Source organism: Silurus aristotelis, assembly GCF_946808225.1.
Source record: "Silurus aristotelis genome assembly, chromosome: 3".
Taxonomy (NCBI): Eukaryota; Metazoa; Chordata; class Actinopteri; order Siluriformes; family Siluridae; genus Silurus; species Silurus aristotelis.
In genome coordinates, this window is record NC_139576.1 from 9,705,900 (window position 1) to 9,733,567 (window position 27,668).

The window sequence follows — 27,668 nt, forward strand, 5'->3', positions numbered from 1 at the left end:
TTAATTTCATACACATATGTAAATGTATTCATAAAAATCTTAAAACAGTAAAATACACGTTATTGTGTTTCCTCGTGACCCGTATGTGAAACAACTTCCTCTGCGTCATTTCCGCTATATGCCCGCTCTAAGAGGCTGGTTTAGGCGGAAGTGAAGCATCTGTATCGTAAAAGGCTCCGGCTTTGTATGTATTTTCTCTTATTTGCTTTAGATATTTAAGAATTCAGTGTTTATGTGTAAAGTTTTACTTTTTCAGCTGATAATTGGGAGGAGGCGGTGTGGTGTAGACCGGGAACCGCTAACTCTGTAGCTCTGCCCACATATGATTTACACCTGTGTGTGATTGTGAGAGTATAAGTGAGTGTGTGTAAGAGAGTATATGTGAGTGTGTGTAAGAGAGTATATGTGAGTGTGTGTAAGAGAGTATATGTGAGTGTGTGTAAGAGAGTATATGCGAGTGTGTGTGTAAGAGAGTATATGCGAGTGTGTGTGTAAGAGAGTATATGCGAGTGTGTGTGTAAGAGAGTATATGCGAGTGTGTGTGTAAGAGAGTATATGCGAGTGTGTGTGTAAGAGAGTATATGCGAGTGTGTGTGTAAGAGAGTATATGTGAGTGTGTGTAAGAGAGTATATGTGAGTGTGTGTAAGAGAGTATATGTGAGTGTGTGTAAGAGAGTATATGCGAGAGTGTGTGTAAGAGAGTATATGCGAGTGTGTGTGTAAGAGAGTATATGCGAGTGTGTGTGTAAGAGAGTATATGCGAGTGTGTGTGTAAGAGAGTATATGCGAGTGTGTGTGTAAGAGAGTATATGCGAGTGTGTGTGTAAGAGAGTATATGCGAGTGTGTGTGTAAGAGAGTATATGCGAGTGTGTGTGTAAGAGAGTATATGCGAGTGTGTGTGTAAGAGAGTATATGCGAGTGTGTGTGTAAGAGAGTATATGCGAGTGTGTGTGCAAGAGAGTATATGCGAGTGTGTGTGCAAGAGAGTATATGCGAGTGTGTGTGCAAGAGAGTATATGCGAGTGTGTGTGCAAGAGAGTATATGCGAGTGTGTGTGCAAGAGAGTATATGCGAGTGTGTGTGTAAGAGAGTATATGCGAGTGTGTGTGCGAGAGAGTATATGCGAGTGTGTGTGCGAGAGAGTATATGCGAGTGTGTGTGCGAGAGAGTATATGCGAGTGTGTGTGCGAGAGAGTATATGCGAGTGTGTGTGCGAGAGAGTATATGCGAGTGTGTGTGCGAGAGAGTATGTGCGAGTGTGGGCGAGAGAGTATGTGCGAGTGTGTGGGCGAGAGAGTATGTGCGAGTGTGTGGGCGAGAGAGTATGTGCGAGTGTGTGGGCGAGAGAGTATGTGCGAGTGTGTGGGCGAGAGAGTATGTGCGAGTGTGTGGGCGAGAGAGTATGTGCGAGTGTGTGGGCGAGAGAGTATGTGCGAGTGTGTGGGCGAGAGAGTATGTGCGAGTGTGTGGGCGAGAGAGTATGTGCGAGTGTGTGGGCGAGAGAGTATGTGCGAGTGTGTGGGCGAGAGAGTATGTGCGAGTGTGTGGGCGAGAGAGTATGTGCGAGTGTGTGGGCGAGAGAGTGTGTGCGAGTGTGTGGGCGAGAGAGTGTGTGCGAGTGTGTGGGCGAGAGAGTGTGTGGGCGAGAGAGTGTGGGCGAGAGAGTGTGTGGGCGAGAGAGTGTGGGCGAGAGAGTGTGTGGGCGAGAGAGTGTGTGGGCGAGAGAGTGTGTGGGCGAGAGAGTGTGTGGGCGAGAGAGTGTGTGGGCGAGAGAGTGTGTGGGCGAGAGAGTGTGTGGGCGAGAGAGTGTGTGGGCGAGAGAGTGTGTGGGCGAGAGAGTGTGTGGGCGAGAGAGTGTGTGGGCGAGAGAGTGTGTGGGCGAGAGAGTGTGTGGGCGAGAGAGTGTGTGGGCGAGAGAGTGTGTGGGCGAGAGAGTGTGTGGGCGAGAGAGTGTGTGGGCGAGAGAGTGTGTGGGCGAGAGAGTGTGTGGGCGAGAGAGTGTGTGGGCGAGAGAGTGTGTGGGCGAGAGAGTGTGTGGGCGAGAGAGTGTGTGGGCGAGAGAGTGTGTGGGCGAGAGAGTGTGTGCGAGAGAGTGTGTGCGAGAGAGTGTGGGCGAGAGAGTGTGTGCGAGAGAGTGTGGGCGAGAGAGTGTGTGGGCGAGAGAGTGTGTGGGCGAGAGAGTGTGTGGGCGAGAGAGTGTGTGGGCGAGAGAGTGTGTGGGCGAGAGAGTGTGTGGGCGAGAGAGTGTGTGGGCGAGAGAGTGTGTGGGCGAGAGAGTGTGTGGGCGAGAGAGTGTGTGGGCGAGAGAGTGTGTGGGCGAGAGAGTGTGTGGGCGAGAGAGTGTGTGGGCGAGAGAGTGTGTGGGCGAGAGAGTGTGTGGGCGAGAGAGTGTGTGCGAGTGTGTGGGCGAGAGAGTGTGTGCGAGTGTGTGGGCGAGAGAGTGTGTGCGAGTGTGTGGGTGCGAGAGAGTGTGTGCGAGTGTGTGGGTGCGAGAGAGTGTGTGCGAGTGTGTGGGTGCGAGAGAGTGTGTGCGAGTGTGTGGGTGCGAGAGAGTGTGTGCGAGTGTGTGGGTGCGAGAGAGTGTGGGCGAGAGAGTGCGTGCGAGAGAGTGCGTGCGAGAGAGTACGTGCGAGTGTGTGCGCGAGTGCGTGCGAGAGAGTACGTGCGAGTGTGTGCGCGAGTGCGTGCGAGAGAGTACGTGCGAGTGTGTGCGCGAGTGCGTGCGAGAGAGTACGTGCGAGTGTGTGCGCGAGTGTGTGCGAGAGAGTACGTGCGAGTGTGTGCGCGAGTGTGTGCGAGAGAGTACGTGCGAGTGTGTACGTGCGAGTGTGTACGTGCGAGTGTGTGTGCGTGCGAGTGTGTACATGCGAGTGTGTGTGCGTGCGTGCGAGAGAGTATATGCGAGTGTGTGTGCGTGCGTGCGAGAGAGTATATGCGAGTGTGTGTGCGTGCGTGCGAGAGAGTATATGCGCGTGTGTGTGCGTGCGTGCGAGAGAGTATATGCGCGTGTGTGTGCGTGCGTGCGAGAGAGTATATGCGCGTGTGTGTGCGTGCGTGCGAGAGAGTATATGCGAGAGTGTGTGCGTGCGTGCGAGAGAGTATATGCGCGTGCGAGAGTGTGTGCGTGCGTGCGAGAGAGTATATGCGCGTGCGAGAGTGTGTGTGCGCGCGAGAGTGTGTGTGCGCGCGAGAGTATACGTTTGTGTGTGTGTGTGTGTGTGTGTGTGTGTGTGTGTGTGTGTATAGCAGCACACTTCAATGCCTGTCTGTCTCGTCTTCTCAGACCGTCTGTCTGTCTGTCTGTGTTTGTCTGTTGTTTCTTTTCTGTTCTATGAGTATTGTATAGTATGAAGTTCAGATGTTGAATGTAATTTCTTTAGTGAAATGCAGTTATTACTGTAATGTAGGCCTGCAGCTAAAGACTATTTTGATAATGGATTAAGTGAATGGTTGTTTTGTTTTTTTGATTAATGGAATAAATTACACCTTTTAAAAAATGTAATGTTTTGCTTATTATAACTATATAAAACCCTAATTGAATGTATTTATATATAAAATGCTTGAAATATAATACAACATTGTTTCGACAAAAAAATAGACATCCTGTTCAGTTGTGAAGATATAAGCATCTAGAATATTTAATTAATTACATTTTTAATAATGAAATGATGTATGCATAAATTAAATATACAGACATTGAAAACAAGCATGTTTAAGTAAAGTTGCAGTAAATCATGTTTGAAAACTTACTGTTGTAGGAAATGCTATAAAAAGAGAATGAAACGGAGAAACGCAGCACGCTTACAGGCCTGATTTTAAAAAAGAAAAAAAGGAGAAATATGCATTGGTGTACAAATGCATAATCATTTGCTGAAAACAACAACAGTGACCTAAAAATATAATTGTTTACTGCTGCTGTTATTTGCAGCTTTTAGGTTTAGTGTTTGTTCGCACCGGTTTGAATTGAATCCATCGCCAAGTCTCGAGCGAGCTGATTGTGCAACCTGATGTTCGCGAGTCACAACACAACAGATCCGGTGCGACTGTATTGAAGTTACAGTTTATACAATAGCACTTCTTTAAACTACACCATTTTTACATAACGATGATCATACAGTTTTTCTTTCATCAGTGACACCGGTGTGTGTTTTCTGGTTCATCACTGTGGTACTTCTATTCCACACAAACTCTGCTTTGCAGAACTTGCAGGTTACAGTGTTCTTTGTTGTGTTTATTATAAAATGCTCCCATGCCTTGGATGACACTTTCTCCTGCTGCTGGTTGACCCTGTACTCTTTGGTATTTTCCCAGGCGGCTGTGTTCTCTTAGATCTCGTAACTTCAGCAGCCCAATTAATCGATAACCACATTCGTTGACAACGAATTTCATTATCGAACATTATTGATTTCATTGATTAGTTGTTGCAGTATTCATGTTTTATGTTATGTGAATATTTGTTAAAATTCTCTCGCTCTCTCTCGCTCTCTCTTGCTCTCTTGCTCTCTCTCTCTCTCTCTCTCTCTCTCTCTCTCTCTCTCTCTCTCTCTCTCTCTCTCAGATCTCTACAGTACTGAGCCAACCTCAAGAAGTTATATATGTATATATATTCACTGCTTGTCACCTGATTAATAAACCTACAGAGAGCTCAGGACAGTCAGTCAGACCCTGCTGCTCTACATCACTTCGTTCATTATTAGGACAGGGTAAGCTTTTTTTTCTACACATACCTACCTGATTTTTATCGATTGCTTGGTTAGATCATACCTGCTGATAACCAATTAATTAACCGATTGTTTTTAAATGTATTCTGCATTAAATAAAAGACGTTGCACTCCATGTAAAATAGTATTGATCTTGATGATCTGAATATATGAATAAAAATAATTATATAAATAAATATAATCTAGCGCTCTCTGCATCAGTGATTCGCCTCTAGAGGCCGCCCTTGTAATGACAGTTGACCGGAAGTCGGAAAAACTTGAGCCATGGATTTTCTGCGATAGTTCCAGCAATCCTCTATCAGTGCCGCTTAATCGAAAGAACCAATTTATCGGTCGACCTCTAGTTTTTAAATTGCATGTGTTTAAACTCCTCGCATAAATAAAACACACACACACACACACACACACACACACACTCAGACACACCGATAAACAAACCTTTAACAGGACTTTCTTTCACACCTAGGCTTTCTCTCGCTCCTTCAGCCTCCAGCTTTGTGTGATGACCGAGCCGGAGGTGCTGACCGAGGTTCCGGCGGCGCTAAAGCGCTTGGCCAAGCAGGTGGTACGCGGTTTCTACGGCATCGAGCACGCTCTGGCTCTAGACGTCCTGATTCGCAACTCCTGTGTGCGCGAGGAGGATATGCTGGAGCTGCTGAAGTTCGACCGCAAGCAGCTGCGCTCCATGCTGAACACCCTGAAAGCTGACAAGTTCGTCAAGTGCCGCATGCGCGTGGAGACGGCGCCGGATGGCAAGACCACGCGCCACAATTACTACTTCATTAATTACAGGCTGCTGGTGAACGTGGTGAAGTACAAGCTGGACCACATGCGGAGACGCATCGAGACGGACGAACGCGACTCCACCAACCGCGCGTCGTTCCACTGCCCCAACTGTTGCAGCACCTTCACTGACCTCGAGGCCAACCAGCTGTTTGACCCAATGACAGGTGAGAAGGATGGGGGGGGCGAGCCAATTCGATTTCAGAATGCAAATATTATTAATATTATTATAATAATAATAAGCTGCATATTAATTTATTGGGAGGAAACCAGTAGTTCTATGGGAAATCAGACATTGAGCACCCCCATATAACGAAAATGGCATGGTCCTGGTTTCATAGCACCTCTGCGAAGATTCTATTGAGATTGGTAGTCGAATCATCCTCCTATCAGGGCATCGAAACTTTGTATAGCAGTACAGATTTACTGTTCACTAAAAGTAACTCTACATACAAACAGTATTGGATGGCAACAAAAGCCTGTACAACCTGAGTGAACATGTCGAGTGTGTCCAAAGTGTCTATTTTGTGTGAGCAGCATTGTTACCTATCACTGCTTTAATCCTCCTGGGCATGGAATTCACCAGAGCTGAATGTCATAGTACATGTTTCCCCTCAATGAAAGGCAGCTCCCCAATACCAGCATCACTCATGCAGCCCCAGACCATGATGTTACCACCACCATGCATGACTGTAGGCAAGACACAAATTTCTTGGTTCTCCTCACCCGGGCGTCATCACACATGTTGGACAGCATCTGAGCCGAACATGTTTATCTTAGTCTCATTAGACCACAGGACATGGCTCCAGTAATTCATGCTCTTGGACAGGTCGTCTTCAGCAAACCGTTTCTTGTGAGCCAGCTTCAGAGGAGGCTTCCTTCTGGGATGACGGCCATGCAAACCGACTCGTTGCATTGTGCAGCGTATGTATTTATTTGAACTGCTCTATTACAAGATACACAAATTTGTATGGTCTTGTCAAGCAGACAAAAAGAGTAAGATGATGAATAGTACATGTGGTTTTGCACGGTTACACGACAAACAGCTTTTATCACTTAGGGTCTACTCACTTTTGTTGCCAGCTATATTGACAACAGTAAAATCTGTACTGCTGTACAAGCTGCACATTGACTACTCTAAAGTATATCCACGTTTTATTTTTATATTATTGCCCTTTTTTAAGATACTAAAATGGATGCTGAAATGTGCATATATTAGATTTAGAATTTCTTCCCCAAACTGTACAGAAATTGAACCCATCCCTGAACACTTTTCGTACCAAACCACGAATTCTGTGTACCGTTACACCCCTAATTAATTAATTAATAAATTTGACCACTCACGTTATCGTTAACAGAGAATGACTTTGTGTTTTTGATTTACTGAGCACGGCAATAAAACGAAAGTTTTGTCTTTGAGAGGACGTGTGCTCTTGGCACCTTAATCAAAGTTAAGAGGGAACAGACGACATTAACAGGAGGATAAAAAAAGAAGTGACGTGACCTCGTTTATGCTTTTACGCCGATAAATAACGCGTATCTGGAAGCTCTGAAGCCAGGCGACGTGTTCAGCCGATCCACATTTTGTTCCCGTTTGCTGCTGTTATAACCTTCACTCTTCTGGGGAGATGGTCACCTAGATTTTGGCGCGTGCTTGTGGAGATTTGTGCTCGTTCGGCTATAAGGGTGTTCGTAAAGTCGGGAACTGATAAAGGTGAATTGAAGAGGCCTTGGGGTGCAGTCAGTGTTTCAATTCATCCCAGAGGTGTTCAATAAGGCTACGGTTAGAGCTTTATAGCAGAAGATTTTGATGATGGAGCTCGGTTTGTGTACAGGAGCATTGTCATGCTGGAACAAGTTTAGGTTTTCGAAGGTCAACTGGAGAGAACTTTAATTCTCCCTCATTCAAAGGCATCCTATACAATTGTGTACCTCCATGTTTGTGGTAACAGTTTGGAGGAGAACCACATATGGCTGGAAAAGTCCTAAAAGTGTCCCATTACTTTTGCCCATATAGTGTGTGTGAGTTTTTAATTAAGCTGGCATCACACCCCTCATAGATGCAAGTGTATTTTCACTTTGCATTGTGGACATACACTTTGAACCAGAAAGAACTGAATGTAAACGTTCTGAATTCGTATTTCTCTGCCCAACACTTTGTGTGCAATGCATAATGATGTAAGATCAAGAGCTCATCAGAAGAGGATGGGGGTATCATCTCCTGGCTCTTGGTGCCAGACAGCCTGAGGCTTTGAGTATTTTTGCTGATCTTGTAAGTTTTTTTTTTCTGTGCACCATGTACAGAAAGCATTTTCCTCTTATCTCTCTCTCATCAGCAAGCCTGGGTAAAGCTGACTGGAAGACTATAGTAACTCAAAGAAGCAGTCTTTGCAGCCAAAGTGAGCATAAAAATCACCAAATGCATACGGGTTTCCACTGGTGTTAGAACTCGAGTCCGTCTACGCAGTGTGTGTGTGTGGGATCGCTAGAACCGGAGAGCAGTAAGTGTTCTGAGCACTTCTGGTGCACCTGTGGCTTTACTGATACACAGACTATTCTGAGCATTGCGTACACCAATTAAGACCTGATGCACACAATGCCGTAGGATTATTTTCTATGGAAGCTGAGTTTCCAAGCTCTGCACTGCACCCTGGAGATTTGTGCTCTGTGCAGGAGGTAAACACTAGATGGCAGCACGGATTTGTGGAAAGGTTGCATTTGGGCGCTGTTGCTTTGATATGTCAGAAAAACGAGATTAACTGAGACTAACGAGTCTGTCTTTGTGTTCAAAGTCTAAAATGACCGCATTGAGTAAGAAAGGCGACGTAGGTTACACCAGGTGCTTCACTTTCGGTCTCCTCTGATTCAACAGGGAAACAAAACAAACAAACTCAAAAGGGAATTTTCGTTTGTTTGTTTTTGTTTTGTTTCCCTTTTGAATCAGAGGGAAAATAATTCACTTTACTTAGAAGTCTTTACTTCTGAGCCCCAAGGATCATCGTTTGTCAGTTTGTTTGCTGGCGACTGGGGAAGCAGTACAAAATGTTCAGGCTTTTTTTTGTGCTCACTCTTATTTGAATGCTTTATATATAAAAAAAACAAAACAAAACTGCAGTACACCCGACTTGTCATTCTTCTGCATTTGTGCCCTTTTCCATACTGATATTGGCATCTTATTTATTGATTTAGATTTTAAGTAGTCCAAAACGAGTCTACACCAAATTCAATGCTACCGAATTCTATATGTGCCTTTCTGATATTGCCGTCTTGTTTGTTTGTTTGTTTGTTTTAATAAGTAGTCCAAAACGAGTCCACACCAAATTCAATGGTACTAAATTCCATAAAAAAGTTTTTTCTCATTTTGCCGTCTTTTTTTATTTATTCTTTTTAGTTTTAAAAAGTAGTCCAAAATGAACGTACACCAAATTCTATAAAAATTCTATTTGTGCCTTTCTGATATTGGTGTCTTGTTTGTTTGTTCGTTTGTTTGTTTGTTTTAATAAGTATTCCAAAATGAGTCTACACCAAATTCAGTGCCTCCAAATTCTATAAAAAAAAATTTGTCTTACTGCTATTGGCGTCTTTATTTATTTGTTTGTTTTTGTTTGTTTTAATAAGTAGTCCAAAATGAGTCTCTACCAAATCCAATACTACTAAGAATTTTATTTGTGCCTGTAATATTGCAGTCTTATTTATTTTAGTTTTAAAAAGTAGTCCAAAACGAGTCTACAACAAATTCAATGCTACTGAATTCTATAAAAATTCTATTTGTGCCTTTCTGATATTGGCGTCTTGTTTGTTTGTTTGTTTGTTCTTTCTAATAAGTAGTCCAAAATGAGTCTACACCAAATCTAATGCTACTAAAAATTATATTTGTGCCTTTCTGATATTGCCGTCTTGTTTATTTTAGTTTTGAAAAGTAGTCCAAAACAAGCCTACATCAAATTCAATGCTTCTAAATTCTATAAAACAGCCAGACTGCTGTTTTCTATGAACAGATTTCTAAAGGGATTGAAACAGTTTGGTTTGGCAGCAGAGTGAAAATCGCAAACCCGCCCTGGCAACGGTTTGAAGTCTGCTCGAGTCAAAGCTCCCAAAGTGTGGATTGTACTAGAAAGATGTACACAGAGTTCTTTTCGAGTACGCCGACTACGGCGTGTTCGGCTTTGTCAACTAGTCTTTTGTCATTTGCTGTATAGCGCCAGCACCTCAGCTCATTCCAGCACATGCACTTTGTAGTTTCTGCCTCTGCTCAAGCTTCTGATTTATCAACCCCGCCATCGAAGTAGCGCGTAGACACGCACATGCGCACACAACTCCGGTGTGCTCTGCCGTAACAGAGACGTGCACGGACTTCTGATGGGAGATGGGGGATGCGGCGTTTCAGAAGAGGCGCGATGCAGGATGGACGTCTTCTTTCCTACGTCCCTCAGATGACCATAGTACTCTGTGAAGTGCTGTCAGATTTATTGAACCTGAAATGTAGACAATGTTTTCAGACTGTGAGAAAGCTGGAAAAGAGATTTGGGTGGAGTCAGTGATTTGATAATAATAATAATAATATTTTATTTAAAGGCACCTTTCAAATTAAGCAAAAAACATCAAGATCAACAACAGTTTAACTGTTAAAATGGATAAAAAATGGCAAATCTGAACATGAGTTTAAAGGCATGATTTTAAAAGTGGTCAGTCATTTTTTTTTTTTCGTATAGGTTTTGGAAAGAATTTTAAAGATGAGGCGCAGACCAGCTAAATGCCATGTAGCCCATAGTGACTGAACAAACAGACGTTACAACAAGGGAAACGGTTGAAAAAGATGAGAGTACGCTGTGGGATGCAAGTCAAGCGCTTTAAAAGTGAAAAGCAGAATCTTATGTTATATCTCTATTCGATATTCGACCTGCGATGCCGACGTTTCGTATCTCAATACTCGAATTACCAGTGTTACTTGTGTCTACGTCGCAATTTGAAAGATTCCGCTCTGTATTGTGATATTTAATCTTTCTGTCAGCGCATGCGATTCCTGCAAACCCTCAGGTCTATTCAGACTTGTTTAATGCAACTGCTTTTCCCTGCTCTCTATTCATTAAAAAACAAAACTTAAAATTATACAGAGCAGAAAAACTTTTCTGTCCCAAAAATAACTGGACATTAATGTTTTTATGTCCGTATAATATATTTAAACCCAAACCTTCCTGCATTTGAGTTCTTTCTAAACTTTAGCATGCATGTTGTATAGTGGATTTAAATTCATAGTAATGAACCAGGCATTCTGGGATCTTTACAGAAATATGGAGAGCGACTGTGCGGGTTCATGGTGCGAGAGCGGGGACCGGGGCGGGGGGGGCTTCCAGGCAGCATGGTTGCTTGTTCTAGCTTGGCATTTCAGGAAACTTGCTATTTAGCTGTGACGATCAAGACCACTGCTGTAATGACGTGTACAGAGGTCGGTAGGTCCGATAATGATGCATGGTGTAAAAGGATCGGAATAAATCCGATGCAAGGTGTAATTACCACATCGTCCAATCGCTCAGTTCTAGGACGGTTCGTTCATACTCATTCCACGATATATAAAGCATCGAATAACTTAAATGATGGAAATGTACAGCTGGTTGTCCAGAGCTAAAGCATCAGCCCTAGAACATCTAAATCCACACCCCTGGTCATACAAGTGAACCTGAGAAACTATGAAGGAAAGATGTTTAGTGATGGGAAAAGGCAAACAACTGGCAAAAGAGGCGAGCTGTTGCTAGGAGACGCAGTGAGATGGGCAAGCAGACGGGTTGATAAAGAGCAACCCCACCGCTGGCCATCTTCAACACATACACACACGGACGTGTACACGCCGGTTACATGTCGGGAACGTTCTGTAGCCTTACCGTAGAGTGCGCGTTACTTACTCGTCACGTCGTCGTCGTCGCCGCCGCCGCCACCACGTTTGGTGAAAGTCGTGTTTACATTTGACAGCGTGGGGGGAAATAAAAGGCTTTGCCGGAGCCATTCATTTCTTCATCCCGATGAGAACCCGAGCAGAGTGTAGAGAGGCCACCCTGTGGAGTTTGGCTGGAGAAGAAAGTGCGCACCAACCAGAATGATCCTCTGCAAAACAGACCTGCAAGCTCCAGGGGTTCGAGCAGCGTGCCAACTGAAGGCGAACAAACGATGTTTAGACAGTGTTAGCTCTGTGGGTAAGACTTCTGATCAGGAGGATGAGTTCAAACCCCAGCACCCCTAAGCTGTCAGTGCTGAGGTTATGAGTAAGGTTACTAACCCTCAACTGCTCAGTTGTGTAAGCACTGTATTCTGGGAGACCTTTGTATTTGCATTAATGAATTTGAATTCTCCGATTTCGCGACCTCTGCCAGGAGGTTAAGACTGGAGACTTTTAACAGGATAATCACTATAAACATCCCATCAGGAGTCCTGGTCAAAATGAAGTCTTTGTGGTCTTCTTAAATAAAAGCTAAACAGCATCTATTGAGCGTTAGAAGTGCCAGATTTTATTTACTTGACCGTAGCGCAAAACATTTGCTTAGTAGTAGACACACTACAGACAAAAGTATTGAGACACCTGACTTTTCCAGCCATTACAAAATTTCTTTGAACTAGGAGACCCAAACTTGTTTCAGCTTGATGATGCTCTTGTGCACAAAGCTAGCTCCATGAAGATATGCTTTACATGGATTGGAGTGGAAGATGACCTCAGCCCTACTGAACACATTGGGGACACATTGGAATGCTGACTGCACCCCAGACTTCCTCACCTCACCTACATCTGTACCTGCATTTACTTTTAACACCATTGTGGCTGAATGAACTCAAATCTCGACAAGCTCATTCGAAAATCCAGTAGATCGTCTTCACTGAGGAGTGGAGGGAATTATAACGGCACTAAATGTGGAATGGGATGTTCAAAAAGCACATACAAATCTTATGGTTCAGGTGTCCATAATCTTTGTTTATATAGTGAGTATAGTTACATTAGGAGGTAATGGTTTGTCAATGAATCCAAGTAGTTAACCATATAAAACACTATTTAATTTAAACATGGCCAGTGTTTTACTTTATAAACAAGATTGTTGTAATTGCTCACCAAATTGTATTTCCGCCCCATTCGTTCAGTTCATCTGAACTGAACGGCAGTCTTTGACAGAACGTCGCACACACTCATTCACGCTTATGGAAGAAGTTCTAGCATTGCCTCCTGGCATGGAGGAAAATCGGTAGAAACCCGCATGAAAATGAGTATCCAGTCAGGGAGCTGGCGGTACTAGTAGTTTAGAATAATTGCTATCTAATGGACAGAACACAACTTTCATAACCTCCTGGAAACACAGACACAATTATAGAAATATTAAAGAAATAAGCTAAAAAGATGATGTTGAGGTTTTCGTTGGGAGTGACGAGGATGGACAAGATTAGAAATGAGTTTATTAGAGGGACAGCGCATTTAGGACGTTTTGGAGACGAGGTGAGGGAGGAGAGATTAATATGGTTTGGACATGTGCAGAGGAGAGACATGGGGCATATCGGTAGGAGAATGCTGAGGACGGAGCCACCAGGAAGGAGGAAAAGAGGAAGACTTTCTCTTGTAATGAATGGCAAGCGAATTATATTTGTCTCCTCTCCTTTATTTGCTGATCCGAAAATTTTTTAAAAACCGTAATGCGACCCGTGAGTTTTGTGATCCGTTGCACCACTATTGAGTAACAGTGTACATCGTTAAATCTATATAATTGTCTATACAGTTTGCTGGATTGAGGAAAAAAGTGTCCCCCATCTAAATGAGCTGTGTGGTATGTTGCTAAGTAAATATGAACATGAGGGTGTGAGTTTTCCGCTTCCCAAACAGAAACGGCCCCAGATTCAGCCATGGTACAGGCCCTCTGGAACATGGAGCGAGTAAGGATCTTGCTTAAAGGCCCAATAGTGGCAGCCTGCTGGTATTGGAGCTTGAACCCACAACCTTCTAACCTCCAGAGCTTTAACTGCTGAGTTCTACTGCTTCTCCTTTGTGCTGAAGTCAAAAACATTAATCTGAATGGTGGCTTATGTAACCTAGAATTATATTTTATAATCAGGTTCAAACCTGTACCTGAGTTTATTAGAGGGACAGCGCATTTAGGACGTTTTGGAGACAATTTGAGGGAGGCGAGATTGAGATGGTTTGGACATGGGGTATATCAGTAGGAGAATGCTGAGGATGGAGCCACCAGGAAGGAGGAAAAGAGGAAGAACAAGGAGGAGGTTTATGGATGTGGTGAGGGAAGACATGCAGGTAGTTTGTTTGAAAGAGGCAGATGTAGAGGACAGAGGGGTGTGGGCGCATTCATTAATAATAATGTTGCAGGAAATGTAACATGACTGATCAGCTGATGGATCAGGGCTGAACACACTGAACAGAGTAAGGACTGATTATATTATCTATCAGACCTAGCGTTGAATAAAGCGTATGTTTTCGACCGAGCCGAGCGATTTGCCGATATGACCTTTTCCTGATTGCGCACATAGATTATGTATGATGATGAAGCCCGGGTTTAGTACGCCGAATCTCAAACGACAACATAATGAAAGCATTATGACCATGACGTGAACTTTTCTTTAAATAACCATCATTTTCGAGCGTAAGGTACAGCTAAGCACATGCACGTCGAGCCAAAAACGTCTATTTGATTAGATGATTGCCTGCTGATTTCTGGCTTGCTCCATCAGATAGTGACAGGGGGGCGTTAATCCGAGCTTTAACTCGGGTCAAATCCAGAGAGCTGTTGCTCGTTTGATCAACATTTTGCCTTAATACCTGCTTGCTTTTTTTTTTTTTTTTCTTTTTCTCATTTACTCTCCCACACAGGGTTCTTTTTTTATGTGCCAGCAAAAAACCCTTTTCAGTCAGGGACACAGATAAAGGAGATACATATCCTGTTCTAGATTTCAGTAGCACTGCTTTTCAAAGGAGGGTCATGTTTTAGGGCTCTTTCATATTCATTAGCCTGTTTGCTGAATTTATCTCATTTAGGTTTAACAGATTAAACAAAACCAAAGGTACAGTCAAGTCAAGTTCACTTCTATAGTGCTTTTCACAACAGACATTGTGTCAAAGCAGCTTTACAGAGTTTAAGAGTTAAGGTGAACAATGTGTATTTATCCCTGATGAGCAGCCATGGTGACTGTGACCAGGAAAAACTACCTGTTGTTATGAAGAAGAAACCTTGAGAGGAACCCGAATCAAAAGGGAACCCATTCTCATTTGGGTGACATCAAGAGTGTGATTTATAAATCTTTAAACAATACAGAACACTGGAGAGTGAGCACTAACTTGAGCACTGGAGTGTAAGATTATGAGTAATGTCCTTTCTACAGTCTTATACAGTCATTTGGGGTTATAAAACCAGGAGCTACTGAGCAACTCATAAAATAAGGTACAGTGTGTGGACACCTGACCAAAAGATTCATTAGAGCTGAAAGTAATGTAGATGATGTGAGAAGGTCTGGGGTGCAGTCAGCGTTCCAATTCATCCCCATGGTGTTCCAGTAGGGTTGAGATCAGAGCTCTATATCAGGCCACTTGATATGTTTTACTCCAACTTATGTAAAGCATATCCTGAAGGAGCTGACTTTGTGAATAGGGCCATTGTCGAAGACGTCCTATACAATTATGTGGTAACAGTTTTGGGAAGAACCACGAATGGCTGGAAACGTCAGGGGTCCCGATGTCCCGATACTATTGTCTATATAGTGTATAAGCAAAATTGATTTGGTTTAGAAATCTGGTGTCATTCAAGCACATGGAACATAAAGTTAGCAAAAAAAGTGTGTAATTAATTACAAAAGATAATTTTATAAAGTTTTTAAAATTGTATTTTTGTTTAAAAAAAACCCCACACAAATATACTCTCATATGGAGAGCAGATCATGCGTGCCACAATTATTGGCACCCCTTTTTTAGTCAGGACTTTGTCTCCCTTTACAAAAAGTTTTTTTTTTTTTTTTTTTTATGCAGAGTATTTTTGTATGATTTTTTTTTTTTTTTAAATTATACTTTTTTTTTTATAAAGATAGAAGATAAATAATACAGATTTTTCGCAGCTCCTTTGCTAATATTTACTAAGTGTGCCTATATTAGTAGAGGGCACTGTGAATAACTAGTAAAAAAAAAATCGTATACATGCATAAATAGTCTCTCTTGCTTTTCTTTTCTTTTGTTTGTTTATTTGTTTGACTGAAGCTGTTAAAATTAATTCCTGCTCTGTGTATTCGGCTCCGTTTGTGCCTCATGGCTCAGATTAACATTTCGTCTGCAACAAGAAAAAGAAAAAAGAGCGCTGCCATCGAAAACGCGCAACGTTTTTGGTTTCCCTCCTACATATGGGAGCAAATTCCTTTCTTACTGCAGTGTGATCCAAATCAAACCGATACCATGCACACCGTGGACAAAAGTGTTGGGACACCTGACTTTTCCAGCCTTATATGGTACGTCGCTAAATATGTTCTCTAAAATATGACATGTATATTTATATATATTTAATTTTAAATTTTTTAAGTTTTTACTTTGATCTTTTACTGTAAGTATTCGGATTAAACTCATTAAACTGTTACAACAAAGTTGGAGGCACACATTTGCATAGGAGGTGTTTGGATTCGGTAGCAGCCGAGGAAATAATTTTTCTTGACGTCACAAAAGCGGGAAATAATTATTATTCCGTACAACTTGGTCATCTGATGGATTGGACTAGGAAAAAGAAAACACCTTGATGAGCGAGGGAGATAAGTAAATACAAACAAGGATTTGTGCCACGCTCGTGCCATCACTCTTGGCACCCCCGTTTTTCTCCGCCCTTCTCCATTTCTCTATTGCACTCCTGCCTGCGATTGTGCAAAAGTAAGGAAGTAAACAGAACAGTAAGAGTGATGCAGAGCCATCGTTTTCCGACAGCACTGTGACAGATAGAAGAGCTGCAGGATTGAGTGGCAGACAGAAACAGGGTTGGGGGGGATGTAGTTGGGGTGAACGTTGAAATATTCACATAACAGATAAGAGGCCAATAAAAGGGACCATCAGTGGAGGCTGTTGAAGCGGAGTTTTTAAAGCTTTTAGTGTGTACAAACAAAAAGCGGCAAATTGGCACTAAATTACGACTACGTGCTAAACACCTGCACAGATCTATCTTTCGGCACTTACCTAGGAACTGGTTTTAATTTTGTTTTAATCTCCGTAAATGGAAGAATGGAAACCAACAAATTATACTATGAGGGAGGGGAAATTTAACATTTTAATATCCGAGGGATATTAGTGGTACTGGCAGCCCAATCAGTAATAACACATTTTCTTATTCTTCGAGTGAAAATGGACAACACACACACACACACACACACACACACACACACACACACACACACACATATACACACATATACAGAAAACACTCACTCTGCTTTACCTAGAAGAACAGAGCCTGTTTGTGAGACAGGCACTCATTAAGCGTTTCACACAGAATGTAATGGGGCTCATCTTTCTTTGTGCAGTTATCTTTTCCCTTTATCGTGCATGAATACAGCTAAATTACACGGCTGTGCTTCGTCAAAACTCTATGAAAGCAAGACCAAGTTCTGCGTATTTATGTAACTGGAGATAATAAAAAAATAAATAAATGCATGACCCAGTGTTTAAATTGTTATTGATATTTATTATTACAGGGTTTCTGCGGGGTCTTAAAAAAAAGCCAACATTTAAAAATTTGCAGTTCTAGATTTTAAACGGGTCTTAATTTTCCGATGTCCATGTAACTATGGACGATGTCTATGCTAATTGAAATGCTCCATCAGCACTTTAGAACGTTTTTGTTTGTTAGTTTTTATAGTGTTGAAGTTCGTTCTTTCGCTAGTCCAAATATAATATTGCTGTAGACCAACATGCCACAGCCAATCAGATTTCTGTTACTGGGACGAATCTTTCTCGTATTAAACAACAGACGTAAAACTTAGTTTTTCATTTTCTAAAAAATGAAATTGTGTGGGTTTGTTTTTGTGTTTGTGATATGGGTCTTACATTTCTTTCTTAATTGTATGAAAAGGGGTTTAAAAAAGTTGTACATTTGATGTATGGACATTTGCAGCTTTTAGGCATGCGTTCACATATACAGGGTTTCGTTTGTATAAGTTGAACCCTCGTGCTTTTATTTTGTTGCGGTGGTTCACCGATTTAGGAGCGGCCTGAGGGTCACATTTTCTGTACTGACAATGGTTTTTGATCACCTCATTCCATTTATAGTCTCCATTTTCTATTATTTATTTCCTCCACTCCATTCGGCCTAAAAGCTGCCAACAATCCTCCAATCAGGAGGCACAAATTTGTTTAACCTCCTTGCTTAACCTTTTTTTTTTTTTTTCCCCTTTGCTTAAATATAGCACTTCAACACATCATTCACAAGGGCCAGTTCATTTTAACAACCCGATACAGATTGGACACAGAACCTTCTGAGGTGCCGGTGTCTTTGGACCTGATTCCACATTTTTCTCTTCCATTTTTCTTCTGGGAAGATGTTCCACTAGATTTTGGAGTGTGCTTGTGGAGATTCGTGCTCATTTATCCATACGGGGTGTTAGTAATGTCAGGTACTGGGGAGCAATCAGCGTTCCGATTTATCCCAAAGGTGTTCAATAGGATTGAGTTCAGCAGCTCACATTATGTCCAGTGTTGCTCGCGGTCATGCTGGAACAGCTACAGATCTCTATAGATCCAGTGAAGAAACATTTTGTAATACAGCATATACAGACATACACCATAAAAACAAAAGTATTGGGACACCTGATCTTTCCTGAAATATGTGGTTCTTATTCAAACTGTTAGCATGAAGCTGAAGGCACACAAGTCCATTCAATCTTTGAGGATGGACTTGGACTGTACTTAAAATCAACAGTCTGCTACACTGACACAGGACTACAGCTTGCATCTGATCATCTCGGCACACCTCAACATCGTTTAGCTGTAATAAATGGACGTTCAGTGCCACACAGATGAGGATAGGTTCCCTCTCGAGTCTGGTTCCTCACAAGGTTTCTTCCTTATGGTATCTCAGGGAGTTTTTTTCCTGCCGCAGTTGCCACCGGCTCACTCATTAGGGACAAACTTACAATTAAAGTACATCTTATTCATTCTTTCTTACCACATTTTCCATTGTACAAAAAACAATGAACTGAAAACAGTACACTACCTGACTTTACTCACCACCCCTGTGGCTGATTAACATAATGTCTACTGCTACTCTGTGGTGTAGGAGCAAGCGGCTTGTTTTGTGAAATTGATAATTGTTTCTGCGAAGTTTCATTTCTAAACCTATTGCACTGTTTTTGAATGATTTTTGAGTAGTTTTTTTTTGCCTCCAATATCTGGGATTTTTTTTTAATTATTATTATTTACATCGGTTCAGCAATACTTCTACTACTACACATACACACAAAATAATGTAGTATATGCTGTCATTATTGTGTCTGTAAATAATTTTCACAGCAGATGGCTAACCAGCCCATCCCACCACCCACAAGACATATTATACCAAACGTTTAATATGACTGCTGCTGCTGCTGCTGTTATTGTTATTAAACAGGGATATTTTGCAGTCAGCATAGGTGACGTTTGCATTCTCTCTTTCTTTCTCTTTAGGGACGTTCCGCTGTACGTTCTGCCAAACCGAAGTGGAGGAGGACGAGTCGGCCGTGCCGAAGAAAGACGCGAGGACGCTGGTCGCCCGCTTCAACGAGCAGATCGAGCCTATTTACGTGTTGCTACGGGAAACAGAAGACGTCAACCTGTCGCACGAGCTGCTGGAGCCAGAGCCTTCAGAAATCCCTGCTCTAAAACAAAGGTCGACGCCCTCTTTTTCTGCCACTGGTTTACTTTCTGGTCTTCTTTTGTTGGTTAAATGAGGGTGGCAGGGGAAGTGTAGTGTCGTGAACCCTGGCCATAGTTGTCTTATTTGTCGCGCGGTGTCCAGTTGTAAGATTTTAACCACTACACATTTCTGTCCTGCCCTGTAGTCGGGAGCGGGCGGCTCTCCCCGCTGCGGGAGGTCGGGATGTCTGGAGGACGAAGGGCTCGTCATACGCGGATATGTACACGCAGAATGTTGTGATCAGCATGGAGGACCAGGAGAGCCAGCAAACTCAAGCGGCCGAGGCCAAAGCCCCCAAAGAGAGACCGGTGTGGCTGACTCAGAGCACCGTCCAGGGCGCCTACAACGACAACGACGCCCTCAAAGCCGGTCAGTACCTCTTCACCACTTTTCTTTTCTTTGTGTGGAGGTGTACACGAGCTGCTAGTGAGCACGGTTCTCACTAGCATCTATGCTATGTGGTATCTACAAAAAGGAACAGAACCAGTTTAGTATCAAAAATCCATCAATGCATTTACTTTGAGTCATTTAACTGGAAATCTCTGGCGCTGCGACCCCTAGTGTATAAAAAAGGTATTAATTTGATTTTAACGATTCATTGAGTAATCGGATAGAAAGTACTTTTTCTTTATTAAAGCGCAAAACTAAATATAGAAGAGAAAATAAGAAGGGTCTCTTTAAATGACCAAGTAACTTGTTTCCTTTTTTTGAAAAATGAACAATTTATTGCTGAGATTATCTGTGAAAACTAAACCCATTTAGTGCATTTAATTGGAAATTACATCAAAATGTAAATACAAATATATACATAAAGAAATCCTACAAAATGCACTGTATGGTGTTTTCTTTGTTTTAGTTTGAAATGATCTCAAACTTTAGAAACGTTGTCTCTTTCTTTGGCCTGAATTCTATGGAAGCCTGTAATCTGCCACATAAAAAAAAAATAAAATAAATAAAATGTTTTTGCAATTCTGAATGTATTTCTCGTAAACGTCCAACATTTCTGGTGCATCCACCGGTAACCATGTTGTCGGCCTTAAGTTTGAACAAGAACTCATCTGTTTTGTTCCATCTTCTCCAGAGCTGATTGTTTATACAGAGTTCTCTCCAGGGATCGGAGGTTTAGGCTACAATCAATAGAATAACAAACTATAAAAAAATGTTTATGTAAAGCTTTGCAAGAAAAAAAAAGTTGCCCAGAAAAAAATATATTAGGCAAAGTTTTTTTGATGTATGGAAATGGGCTTCCATATGAATCTTCTCTTCGACCGTCACTGTTTTCTCTCCATTCCTCCATTTTTTTCATCTGTGTTACCTGTCCAGAGCACTCCAGAGTTTAGCGGGTGGTGCATCAATAATAATGGTCCGTGTAACTTAGATATTAGGATCTTACCCCTAGTGAACACCTTACGGGTTGAATTGGAACACACCTCAGGCCCCCTCACATCACCTGTATCAATTCCTTACTTTGTGACGGAACGAGCGCAAATCTCCACAAGAACACTCCAACATCTAGTGGAACATCTTCCCAGAAGAGTGGAGGTTATTGTAACAGTAAATCGAGCTTAAATGTGGCAGAACTTCCAAACAGCGTATACAAATCTTATAGTCAGGTGTCCACAAACTTTGTCTATATTCAATCAAATTTAAATTCATCAACACCACACGAATTCTAATTCAAGAATTTAAAATTCTGCTAATTTGACATTCGTTTTGTTTTTGTAGCATTCATGCAAGTGTTTCCTTTAACCTGATATAAACAATAGTTTGGAAGAAAAATGAGTCTATACAGTATCTGACAAAAGTGAGTACACCCCTCACATTTCAGCAACCATTTTAGTATCTTCTCAAGTGACAACACTATAGAAATTAAACTTTGATATAGAATATATCTGGAGCTTGTACAGCAGTATAGATTTACTTTCCTCTAAAAATAACAACTCAACATACAGGCAACAAAAGTGTGTACACCCAAAGTGATAACAGCTGTACAGCGTGTAACCGTGCAAAGCTACATGTCCTATTCATCATGTTTTTGTCTGCATGACAGAACCATACAAATTTGTGTATCTTGTATTAGAGCAGTTTTAATTTGGTGCTTTGAGTACAATTCTCTCATACTGACCACTGGATGTTTAAAATGGCACCTTATGAAGATCTGAGAATTACAATTGTTGCTCTCCACAAAGATGCTGAAGCTGTAAGAAGATCAATAACACCCTGAAACTGACTTACAGTACAGTGCACAGGGTCATACAGAGGTTTTCCAAGACGGGTTCCACTCGGATCAGACCTCACAAGGGTATGTCAAAGAAGTCGAGTCTTTCGCGCTGTGCATCAGGTGCAGAAGCTGCTTAAAAAAACAGACGCATGAGTGCTGCAGCATTGCTTTAAAGCAGATGATCCGCTTGTCAGTGCTCAGACCAAACTGCAACAAGTCGTTTTGCATGCCCGTCATCCCAGAAGGAATCCTTTTCTGAAGCTGGCTCACAAGAAAGCTTGCAAATGGTTTGCTGTAGACAACCTTTCCAAGATCATGAATTACTGGAACCATGTCCTGTGGTCTGATGAGACTAAGATGAACTTGTTTGGCTCCAACATGTGTGGTGACGCCCTGTTTAGGAGGACCGAGAAAAGTGTCTTGCCTACAGTCAAGCATGGTGGTGGTAGCATTATGGTCTGGGGATGCATGAGTGCTGCTGGTACTTGGGAGCTGCAGTTCATTGAGGGAACCATGGATTCAAACATTTACTATGACATTCTGAAGCAGAACAGGATGCCCTCCCTTTAGAAACTGGGACGAACAGCAATTTTCCAACATAATAATGACCCCAAACAGACCGCCGAGATGACAACTGCCTTGCTGAGAAAGCTGAAGGTGATGGAGTGGCCAAGTATGTCTCCAGACCTGAACCCTATTGAGCACCTGTGGGGCATCCTTAAGCAAAAGGTGGAGAAGTGCCATGTGTCTTACATCCAGCAGCTCTGTGATGTCATTATGGAGGAGTGGAAGAGGATCCCAGCAACAATCTGTGCAGCTCTGGTGAATTCCATTTCCAGGAGGATTAAGGCTGTGTTAGATAACAATGCTGCTCACACAAAATACTGAAACTTTGGACACAGTTTTGACGTTCACGTAGGGTGTACTCAGTTTGTTGCCAATTATTTTGACAGTAATAACTGTTATTTTTAGAGGACTGTAAATCTGTACTGCTATAAAAGCTGCACATTGACTACTCAAAGTATACAAAATACATCAAAGTTTCATTTCTATAGTATTGTCCTTTAGAAGATACTAAATGGTTGCTGAAAGGTGAGGGGTGTACTCACTTTTGTGAGATACTGTACATCTAGATCCTAATGTGGTTTGAATATTTTTATTCAGGCGTATTGTTGCACATGGTAGTCATGCTTTCATCCAAAGATGAACACAAGCTTTTCTTTCACTCTCTTTCTCTCAATCTCTATCTCTCGGGTTTTGACAGCTTGTGATTTAAATTAGCCACATGGTGACAACACAGCTCATGACTTGAGTCAGACTGAAGCACAATACTCCTGTCTAGGCTCATGACCAGAATAAAGAAAGTTTCACATCATGCTCATTTTTTCCTTTATATATAATATATAATTTTCTTTTTATTAATTGCCCCGGTGTTGCTTTTGCTCCAAGGATTCTTCTTTGTTGTCTTCCTAATGGCTGCACTTATCTGTAATGTATTTTCTGATTCGCCCAAGTCTCTTCATTTCCTCGTGAGACTCTCATTTTAATACAGCTTCCATCAATTACGCCGATGAACCACGGCAAGCCGGCGGTCTGCACGAAAGCGGCCGGGCTGTTTGTCATTTCCTGATGAGCGTTAGGGAAGTAAACACATCTGCGGATTAGGAGAGGTGCGCACGCACACGCACAACAGCTGAGGTCTTAAATTCTCATGGCAGCACTTCACCAGGGCCTTAAACTTGAGATGGTTCGGAAAATTTAGAAGAGTTGGGAATCTGACCGGAGGTTTATTTTTTATTTTTTATTTTTTGTACTAGAAGTACTCTGGTGTAACTAGAAATCGGGGGTGAGTGTTCCTGTGATTAAGTCTTACATTTAGAGAGCACAGTCTTCGTCACAGTTGCGAAAAAAAACCCAACTCTCTACATATAAGAAGATTTAAGAAGAAACACACTAGAAACAACTCTGTGCAGTAAGATAATTACACTCGGTAAGATTTCTTGAAATAAGAAAAAGTATTAAAAAAAAAAAAAAGTATTTACTTCTATGCTTTAGAAGTAGAACAAAATAAAACGCTTAAAACACTTATTCCAAGCAGTCACGAATGAATTTAAACTTAAAACTAGCTTGTTAATTATTATTTTTAAAAAGTTTGCTTTTTTTTAAATTTGTGTGAAAAGATCTTAAATCCAGAGCTCAAGAGAACTCTTTTTAATTGAAGAATTATTAAATATTCTGTCTAAAAATGAGACCAAGCATTTAAACTAAAAAAAGATCACTATTACTACTACAGTTCACTGACCAGGCTTAACATTATGACCACCGCCCTAATATTGTGTTGGTCCCCATGTTACTGCCAAAACAGTCCTGATCTGTCGAGCATTACCAGCTTTAACTTCTTCAGCTATTTGAGCTACAGGAGCTCATCTGTTGGATCGGACCACACGATCAGCCTTCGCTTCCCACTTGAATCAATGAGCCTCGACCAGGTCCACCAATGTTCCTTCTTTGGACCATTTTTGATAGACCACTGCAGACCAGGAACATCCCACACACAAGAACTGCAGTTTTGGAGATGCTCTGACCCAGTCGTCTAGACATCACAATTTGGTCCTTGTCAAACTCTCTTAAATCCTTACGCTCGCCAATTTTTCCTGCTTCTAACATCAACTTTCGACTTGCTGCCTATTAAATCCCACCCACTATCAGGTCCCATAATGAAGAGATAATCACTTCACATAATGTTATAATATCATAATGTTATGCCTGATGAGTGTATATATTTCAATGATGCAGACAGTAGTTCTGATGCAAAAACAAAGCAAAATCATTACCTGCTGCTTTTTATAATACTTAAAATACATTCAATAATGTTTTATGCTGCAATAAGTTATGCAACATAGTAAAAAGCCATTAGTTCCGGAAAAATAATGGCCATCCCGGATCATGTTCGCAAAGCGTGTACTGACTTAATGCTGCAGAATCCTTTTTTTTTTTTTTTTTTTTTAATTAATTTTTTTAATTTTAATTTTTTTTTTTGTGCTATTTGATTGTAAATAAATGTGTTGGTGTTGACATAAAACAAGGAATTGAAATAAATAACTTTTTATTTTTTCCTCCCCGGGGCAACCTTAAAATCAGTAATTACCGCTTAATAAAGTCTTAAAAGATAAAAGACTGACCTTCGAATGATGTCTGATTGTAATTAGGCTCAATTAGCAGTAAAAATAATTAAGTTAAGCTTTAAAAACTAAGAAGGAAAAAAAAGAGTGATCTTAAAAAAATTAAGCTTGTAAGTCTCGTCTGAATGAGCAGAGCTCCGCGATCTGCTAACGATGGATCTGGTACTTTTCTCTCGTGCCGCTCAGGAGTGTGTATCACACACTGTAATAGGTGGAAAAAGGGAGAAACACTACAGTCTAACTGCCTTGTAACATTTTTCCAATCTGTGTTGTAATTACAGCTGCCTAACGTTGGCTGTTCGCGGGGTTTTATTGACATTGTGGACGTTTGGACGTTAGTTCTCTTGGTTAATATGAAGCATGTAGTTGCTTTTTGTTGCTTCTGTAACTTACAATGTTTTTGTGCCACAGCTGAGGAGGACTCCATGGTAACGCAGGAAGGCGTGGCCGGACCTGGGCACGCGCAGGACGAGAACGAGGAAGTGATGCGGGCGCTTCTCATCCACGAAAAGAAGAGTGCATCTGCACCAGTGGGTGGCGCCCTTCACAGAACCCCCAACATCCCAGCAACTAACGCCAGCGACTCGGAGAGCGACACCAGTGAATCCGACGAGGACTCTCCGGTCCAAGCCATTGCTGCTCCAGCGAAGCCAGGCAGACTGGTTGAAGACGAGGATGAGGAGGACGAAGAGTTTGAGGAGGTGGGAGACGATCCGGTGGTGATGGTGGGAGGAAGAGCGTACTCTTACAGGGAAGTGAGCCAGAGGCCAGAACTGGTGGAGCAGATGAGTGCACAGGAGAAGGAGGCCTACATCGAGATGGGGCAGAACCTTTTCCAGGACATGTACTTCTGAGCATCCTGTTCTCCCTCTTTCTCTCTCATTTCTTTTTTTTTTTTTTTGTCCATTCTTTTTTTTTTTTTTTTTTTTTTTATGCTCATGTTCATCATTTGTATTTTCGCTCCGTTGCCTTTGGAACATTGACCCACACTGTGTGGAGAATTGCGCTGAAGGTTTGACTCCCTCAGAGAGGATCATTGTTATTCTGTTCTACAGGATTCCTGATAACATTTGTTCGCACTCACTCACTCACTCACACGAATGCCACACTGTGAAGGTGCATTATTTCCAAAAGTTTAAGTGCTTTTTGAGCATCGTATTTCACATTTAGTCCTATTTTGCTCTTACAATTCCCCCCACTCCTCTGAGAAGATGTTCCACTAGATTTTGGAGTGTGCTTGTGGAAATTTGTGCTCATCCAGACACAAGGGTTTAAGTAAAATCAGGTACTGATGTAGGAGAGGTGAAGAGGTCTGGGGTGCAGTCAGGGTTTTAATTCATCTCGGAGGTGTTATGTAGGGTTAAGATCACAGCTCTGTAGCAGGACATTCAAGATCTTCCTCTCCAAACCATGTAAATTTAGGAAGCTCGCTTTGTGCACAGGGGGGCACTGCCATGCTGGAACAGGTTTGGGTTTCCAAGTTCAAGTTTACTGTGTGCCTCCAACTTTGTGGTAACACTTTGTTGAAGCACATATGGCAGGAAAGGTCAGGTGTCCCAATTCTTTTGTCCTTATAGTATATTTTGGGCTTGAATTTTTGAATAAATATCCACATAGACTCTTTCTCACACACCCACACTTATGTGTTTGCATTTCTGGTTTGTTTCTTCAGTCCCACACTCTCTTGGGCAAATAGCAGAGGGTTCAGTGTGTACGTTAACGGCTGGTTTCTGAGCGACCTTCCAGAGCACCTGCGTGATTACAAAAACAACTGACACAGCAGGTCCCTGAGGCCATTGATTTGCCATTTGAGACGCCATAAATGTGCATATTAGAGACCAAGCTGGTTAATTTGGTGCTCAATCACTCCAAAAAAATACACATACGTGAGCATATCCAAAAAAAGATACAAGAAAAATGCAGCTATAACTGAACTGTCAAGGTTTACCAAATTTTTGTGCAACAGCACCTCATTTAAGTGCATTTACCCAGTGTGAGCTTGTTTATTATGACACAGGATCATTTAGATTGCTAGCTTAGAAGCACAGGTTCCTAAACTCAGTAGGTCTTTTAACATAAAAAGATATGGATGTTTGTGGACACCTGACCTTAATTTTATTCAATTCAACCACACAGGTGTTAAAGTCAGGTACTGATGTAGGAAGTCTGGGGTGCAGTCAGCATTCCAATTCATCCCAAAGGTGTTCAATAGGGTTGAGGTCAGAGCTCTATAGCAGGTCAATCAAGGTTCTGAGCAGGACATGTCAAGGTTTGAAGTATTATGCTTTTTATTTTAAATGCTTTTCATCTCACCACAACTGTACAGAGTAGTTTTTTTTTTTCAGCTTGTACCAATCTGCCCAAACCTTTTTAAATGCACAACTCTGAGTAAACTCTAGGGTATGTTGTGTGAGAAAATCCCAAATCAGTCATTATAGAATCTACAGTAAAAAAAAAACTCTGAGAGATCACATTTTTTCCCCGTTCTGATGGTTTGATGTGAACATTATTACCCGAGTTGCTGGCCCGTACCGACATGGTCTCATGGATTGCAAAGCTGCCAAATGATTTAGAACTGAACTCACAAAGTGCTCAGCGAGTGTATAGCACCTCTTCAATATGTCACAAGCATTTCATTTTCACCTGCTAACTAGCTTTCATCTTTCTGCCCTTTCTCTCAAGCCTCTCTCCTCTTTCTGGACAGTATTCACTGCACATTGTATTAGAAGAAAAACCGTTGTGAAACAAGCAGTCAGCTCTCTTTCTGTGAGGAAATTGAGTTTGAATGTAATTGAATATGAAGACATGAATTTTTTATTAGGGGTGGGGATGAAGTGATGTCTTTAACAGCAATAAACAGTTGTTGGTAAA

At 41.9% G+C, this 27,668-nt stretch overlaps 1 protein-coding gene across 4 annotated transcripts; it reads left to right on the forward strand.

Moving 5' to 3' along the window:
• Window positions 1–10: 10 nt before the first annotated feature.
• On the forward strand, window positions 11–27,668 carry gtf2e1 (general transcription factor IIE, polypeptide 1, alpha). 4 transcript variants are annotated; one of them, XR_014532745.1, is made up of 7 exons: window positions 11–184; window positions 4,560–4,704; window positions 5,209–5,672; window positions 19,166–19,367; window positions 19,540–19,763; window positions 25,209–25,952; window positions 26,009–27,668. XR_014532745.1 is itself a non-coding variant. In XM_083537083.1 (6 exons), exons 3-6 carry the CDS (start codon window positions 5,225–5,227, stop codon window positions 25,649–25,651), a joined length of 1,317 nt encoding a protein of 438 aa, XP_083393209.1. In that variant the 5' UTR covers window positions 11–184; window positions 4,560–4,704; window positions 5,209–5,224; the 3' UTR covers window positions 25,652–27,668. The 4 variants fall into 4 exon arrangements, 2 of the variants coding, with proteins under 2 accessions (XP_083393209.1, XP_083393208.1); XR_014532746.1 differs by having other exon boundaries at window positions 12–184; window positions 5,189–5,672; XM_083537083.1 differs by having other exon boundaries at window positions 25,209–27,668.

Bases quoted from the DNA above. Each gene is read 5' to 3' on its own strand.
- gtf2e1 (XM_083537083.1), top strand. From the start codon at position 5,225: ATGACCGAGCCGGAGGTGCTGACCGAGGTTCCGGCGGCGCTAAAGCGC. The intron at 19,368-19,539 runs GTCGACGCCCTC...CCTGCCCTGTAG, and splicing joins ATCCCTGCTCTAAAACAAAG to TCGGGAGCGGGCGGCTCTCC. The intron at 19,764-25,208 runs GTCAGTACCTCT...TTTGTGCCACAG, and splicing joins CAACGACGCCCTCAAAGCCG to CTGAGGAGGACTCCATGGTA.